This window comes from Eimeria tenella, genomic scaffold, assembly GCF_000499545.2.
Source record: "Eimeria tenella Houghton genomic scaffold, Eth_scaff84, whole genome shotgun sequence".
Taxonomy (NCBI): Eukaryota; Apicomplexa; class Conoidasida; order Eucoccidiorida; family Eimeriidae; genus Eimeria; species Eimeria tenella.
This window is the reverse complement of record NW_013543460.1, coordinates 91,199-97,378: the sequence shown is the minus strand read 5'-3', so window position 1 is coordinate 97,378 and position 6,180 is coordinate 91,199. Positions and strand designations below refer to the sequence as shown.

Here is a 6,180-nt window from a genome sequence, read left to right as displayed (position 1 = left end):
TTGGGCTGCTATGCGACTGCAGCGGTAGACGCTGCAGAAAAGTGCCACGGGCGATTGCCACTCACGCGTGTGTCGTCGTGGCGCTCCAGCGAACGCAGATGCAGCTCAGTGGCACCGGAGCAGGTTCAGCGCGAGCTGCGGAAGCGTTTTGAGTGAAGAGACTGCTATTGTGCTGCGGCGCATTGCTGAATGGGAAAGAGCAGTCATGGGATTGTGGCAGACGCGCAGTGAACAGAAAACAGAAAGGCTCACGGCATTATTCTGGTGATCACAGGACGTGGGTTTTATGCAGTGAGGCTGTCTAGCTATTGGCGGTGGGCGAGTGGGGTTTGCCGTTGGGCCGTGTGGCACTTGTTGGTGAGGAGGAGTTGGCCTGTGGTTCTGACATGGGCGCTGCTGCACGGGTTGAATTCTTGGCGCGCAGGATTGGGGTGCAATGATTCTTATTGGCTGTTGGGCTGCTATGCGACTGCAGCGGCAAACGCTGCAGAAAAGTGCCACGGGCGATTGCCACTCACGCGTGTGTCGTCGTGGCGCTCCAGAGAACGCAGGCGCAGCTCAGTGGCACCGGAGCAGGTTCAGCGTGAGCTGCGGGTGCGTTTTGAGTGAAGCAACTGCTATTGTGCTGCGGCGCATTGCTGAATGGGAAAGAGCAGTCATGGGATTGTGGCAGACGCGCAGTGAACAGAAAACAGAAAGGCTCACGGCATTATTATGGTGATCACAGGACGTGGGTTTTATGCAGTGAGGCTGTCTAGCTAGTGGCGGTGGGCGAGTGGGGTTTGCCGTTGGGCCGTGTGGTACTTGTTGGCGAGGAGGAGTTGGCCTGTGGGTCTGACATGGGCGCTGTTGCACGGGTTGAATTCTTGGCGCGCAGGATTCGGGTGCAGTGATTCTTATTGGCTGTTGGGCTGCTATGCGACTGCAGCGGTAGACGCTGCAGAAAAGTGCCACGGGCGATTGCCACTCACGCGTGTGTCGTCGTGGCGCTCCCAGCGAGCGCAGGCGCAGCTCAGTGGCACCGGAGCAGGTTCAGCGCGAGCTGCGGGTGCGTTTTGAGTGAAGAGACTGCTATTGTGCTGCGGCGCATTGCTGAGTGCGAAAGAGCAGTCATGGGATTGTGGCAGACGCGCAGTGAACAGAAAACAGAAAGGCTCACGGCATTATTCTGGCGATGACAGGACGTGGGTTTTATGCAGTGAGGCTGTCTAGCTAGTGGCGGTGGGCGAGTGGGGTTTGCCGTTGGGCCGTGTGGCACTTGTTGGTGAGGAGGAGTTGGCCTGTGGGTCTGACATGGGCGCTGTTGCACGGGTTGAATTCATGGCATGTGGGATGCTAATGTAACGATTCGCGTTGGGCTGCTACGAGACTGGAGCCTTTGGCGCTGTTGGAAGTTTGTCCTAAAGATTTTCACGCACTCGTTCCGCGCATTGGTCCTTTAGACATTAGAGGCCTAGTTCGTTGCTATGGGGTTTGAATCATGAATATGTCAGGAGTGGTGCGTTGTTTTGGTTGGAAGTGTTTGAGTTCCGAAGCGAACGATGCAGTTTCTAGGAATCCAGATTGATTTTGTGGCCCTCTAATGTCAAAAGACACGGTCCATGGCGGTATAGCTCAGGTGGTGTTGTTGTGTTTTTTTTCCGTGTATTTATTGATTTTTGGTTTGATTCCAAACACAGCTGAGCTCTCACGTCTGGTTGACTGCCACGATGGTGTCTTCGGATGAGCCGACAAGGAAGTTAGAGGCATACGAGCTCTCAGAAAGTGTTTTGGCCTACACAAACAGCTGTCATCTAAGTGGCTCGTGTGGTGTGATGAATATAGCAAAGAGAACGTGGACATTGGACAACTTGAGGTGGAAGCTACCGATAATGATGTTAATTTTGTGGTTGGCGGCTGTTTTGTGCTGTGGGTCTGTGGGTGTGGGCTCAGGACATCACGTCCTTTAGGAGCTGTGCTTGTTGGTGGATCCCGAGGTAGCAGGCTTTGTGCGGTGGACTGCTTTTGCAAGTATGTTCTGGGAGGGATTTAGAGTTTGCCGTTCTAACAGAGAGTCTGTTGAACTGAACAAGCAGTCGCACCAATTTTTCCCAGTTTTTGAGTTTGCCATGCTGGCTGGGTGGCCTGTGCGCATTGTCGAATGCGGCGCGTATAAGGCGGACATTGACAAATTTGAGATGAGAGCTGTCGAGGATGATTTTGATTGTGAAGTTGGCGGCTGTTTGCTGCTGGGGGTCTATGACAACGTCACGTCCCTTAGGAGCTGTTCGTTTTGGTGGGTCTCGAGGCAGCAGGCTTTGTGCGGTGGACTGCCTTTCGGTTTGGTGGGTCTGGAGGTCTGTGAAAGCATTTTCAGAGAGTGAGAGCAGTGGAAAAACACCAGCAGCAGCCCGTGACGCGAAGGTAATACACGAGATGCACTAGATGCAGGAGGACTTCGACGTTCTTCTGTAGCTTTAGAGCAAGCGCGGAGAACTAGGGTTGGCGGCGAATTCTCACCATTAGAACGTGCGTTGGCTCACCGCCTCGATGATTTTCGCGCTGCGCTGCGTTGTGTGGCGCACAAGTCCCTGTGGGTGATTCGTGTGAAGTGATTCTCAGTCTCCCTACACCGACACGCTGGTGCCATGTAGATGTTTGTGGAACAGCTGACGCTTTAAGGAGCACCTGAGCGAAACCGTCTGTGCTAGCTTTGTAGGAATGCAATGAGGTGGAAGCTGAGAAGGCACTTGCTGATATGCCTTGGCGAAGACTGTACGTGGCAGGGTGCACAGTGTACAGGGAAGGTCGATGGAGTTGGGGACGTGCGAGCGTGACTGTGGTGATAGTGTTATGTCTGTCTTGCTTGCCTGTAAGTTCATAGTTTCATTGTAAGCAGTCATTGGCCGATGATGTCACTGTGTATGTCCGGGTCCGGTGTACAAGTACGTTCTGGGAGGGATTTAGAGTTCCCTTTTAAGCAGGGAGGGTGTTGAGGTCGAGAAGCAGATGCAGCAATTATTTTCAGTTTTTGAGTTTACCATGCTGCCTGGAAAGCTTGTGCGCATCAAGGAATGTGGCACTGTGACGGTAGACATTGTGCAATTTGAAGTGCAAGCTATTGAGGACAATCTTGATTGCTAGTTTGGCTTCTGCGTTATGCTGTGGATCTGTGGGTGTAGGCTCAGGACATCACGTCTTTAGGCGCTGCGCGCTTTGGTACATCTCGGGCCAGCAGGCTTTGTGGGGTGGACTGCTTTTGCAAGTATGTTCTGGGAGGGATTTAGAGTTTGCCGTTTTAACAGAGAGTCTGTTGAACTAAACAAGCAGTCGCACCAATTTTTCCCAGTTTTTGAGTTTGCCATGCTGGCTGGGTGGCCTGTGCGCATTGTCGAATGCGGCGCGTATAAGGCGGACAATGACCAATTTGAGCTTAACGCTGTCGAGGATGATTTTGATTGTGAAGTTGGCGGCTGTTTGCTGCTGAGGGTCTATGACAACGTCACGTCCTTTAGGAGCTGTTCGTTTCGGTAGGTCTCGAGGCAGCAGGCTTCGTGCGGTGGACTGCCTTCCTGTTTGGTTGGTCTCGCGTGTGTGGAAGAATTTGGCCGCGTGGGGGCAGTGGAGAAACACCAGCAGCAGCCCGTGACGCGAAGGTGATACACGAGATGCACTAGATGCAGGAGGACTTCGACGTTCTTCTGTAGCTTTAGAGCAAGCGCGGAGAACTAGGGTTGGCGGCGAATTCTCACCATTAGAACGTGCGTTGGCTCACCGCCTCGATGATTTTCGCGCTGCGCTGCGTTTATGGCGCAGAAGTCCTTCTGGGTGATTCGTGTGAAGTGATTCTCAGTTTCCCTGCACCGATACGCTGGTGCCAACTAGATGTTTGTGGAACAGCTGACGCTTTAAGCAGCACCTGGGCGAAACCGTCTGTGCTGGCTTCGTAGGAATGCAATGAGGTGGAAGCTGAGAAGGCACTTGCTGATATGCTTTGGCGAAGACTGTACGTGGAAGGGTACACAGTGTACAGGGAAGGTCGATGGAGTTGGGGACGTGCGAGCGTGACTGTGGTGATAGTGTTATGTCCGTCTTTCTCGCCTGTAAGTTCATAGTTTCATTGTAAGCAGTCATTGGCCGCTGATGGCGCTGTGTATGTCCGGGTCCGGTGTGCGAGTACGTTCTGGGAGGGATTTAGAGTTTCCTTTTAAACAGGGAGGGTGTTGAGGTCGAGAAGCAGATGCAGCAATTTTTTTCAGTTTTTGAGTTTGCCATGCTGCCTGGAAAGCTTGTGCGCATCAAGGAATGTGGCACTGTGACGGTAGACATTGTGCAATTTGAAGTGCAAGCTATTGAGGACAATCTTGATCGCTAGTTTGGCTTCTGCGTTATGCTGTGGATCTGTGGGTGTGGGCTCAGGACATCACGTCTTTAGGCGCTGCGCGCTTTGGTACATCTCGGGCCAGCAGGCTTTGTGGGATGGACTGCTTTTGCAAGTATGTTCTGGGAGGGATTTAGGGTTTGCCGTTTTAACAGAGAGTCTGTTGAACTGAACAAGCAGTCGCACCAATTTTTCTCAGTTTTTGAGTTTGCCATGCTGGCTGGGTGGCCTGTGCGCATTGTCAAATGCGGCGCGTATAAGGCGGACATTGACAAATTTGAGATGAGAGCTGTCGAGGATGATTTTGATTGTGAAGTTGGCGGCTGTTTGCTGCTGAGGGTCTATGACAACGTCACGTCCTTTAGGAGCTGTTCGTTTCGGTAGGTCTCGAGGCAGCAGGCTTCGTGCGGTGGACTGCCTTCCTGTTTGGTTGGTCTCGCGTGTGTGGAAGAATTTGGCCGCGTGAGGGCAGTGGAAAAACACCAGCAGCAGCCCGTGACGCGAAGGTGATACACGAGATGCACTAGATGCAGGAGGACTTCGACGTTCTTCTGTAGCTTTAGAGCAAGCGCGGAGAACTAGGGTTGGCGGCGAATTCTCACCATTAGCGCGTACGTTGGCTCACCGCCTCGACGATTTTCGCGCTGCGCTGCGTTTGTGGCGCAGAAGTCCTTCTGGGTGATTCGTGTGAAGTGATTCTCAGTCTCCCTGCACCGACACGCTGGCGCCATCTAAATGTTTGTGGAACAGCTGACGCTTTAAGCAGCACCTGGGCGAAACCGTCTGTGCTAGCTTTGTAGGAATGCAATGAGGTGGAAGCTGAGAAGGCACTTGCTGATATGCCTTGGCGAAGACTGTACGTGGCAGGGTGCACAGTGTACAGGGAAGGTCGATGGAGTTGGGGACGTGCGAGCGTGACTGTGGAGATAGTGTTATGTCTGTCTTGCTTGCCCGTAAGTTCATAGTTTCATTGTAAGCAGTCATTGACCGCTTATGTCGCTGTGTATGTCCGGGTCCGGCGTGCGAGTACGTTTTGGGAAGGATTTGGATATTCCCGTTTTAACAGGGAGTGTGTTGAGCTGAACGTGCAGGCGCACCAATGCTTCTCAGCTTTTGAGTTTGCCATGCTGGCTGGGTGGGCTGTGCGCATTGTCGAATGTGGCCCTTATAAGGCGGAGATTGACCAACTTGAGCTTAAAGCTGTCGAGGATGATTTTGATTGTGAAGTTGGCGGCTGCTTGCTACTGAGGGTCTATGACCACGTCACGTCCCTTAGGAGCTGTGCGTTTTGGTGGGTCTCGAGGCAGCAGGCTTTGTGCGGCGGACTGCCTTCCTGTTTGGTTGGTCTCGCGTGTGTGGAAGAATTTGGCCGTGTGAGGGCAGTGGAGAAACACCAGCAGCAGCCCGTGACGCGAAGGGGACACACGAGATGCGCTAGATGCAGGAGGACTTCGACGTTCTTCTGTAGCTTTAGAGCAAGCGCGGAGAACTAGGGTTGGCGGCGAATTCTCACCATTAGAATGTGCGTTGGCTCACCGCCTCGATGATTTTCGCGCTGCGCTGCGTTGTGTGGCGCACAAGTCCTGGGTGATTTGTGTGAAGTGATTCTCAGTCTCCCTACACCGACACGCTGGTGCCATCTAGATGTTTGTGGAACAGCTGACGCTTTAAGGAGCACCTGAGCGAAACCGTCTGTGCTGGCTTTGTAGGAATGCAATGAGGTGGAAGCTGAGAAGGCACTTGCTGATATGCTTTGGCGAAGACTGTACGTGGCAGGGTACACAGTGTACAGGGAAGGTCGATGGAGTTGGGGACGTGCG

At 53.1% G+C, this 6,180-nt stretch overlaps 1 protein-coding gene across 1 annotated transcript; it reads left to right on the top strand.

Annotated features, from left to right (window-relative positions):
• Positions 1 to 5,484: 5,484 nt before the first annotated feature.
• Positions 5,485 to 5,853, top strand: ETH_00031160 (uncharacterized protein; the record flags this gene model as incomplete). The annotated part of the gene is made up of 1 exon (XM_013378430.1): positions 5,485 to 5,853. One exon carries the CDS (start codon positions 5,485 to 5,487, stop codon positions 5,851 to 5,853), a length of 369 nt encoding a protein of 122 aa, XP_013233884.1.
• Between the last annotated feature and the right edge of the window lie 327 nt (positions 5,854 to 6,180).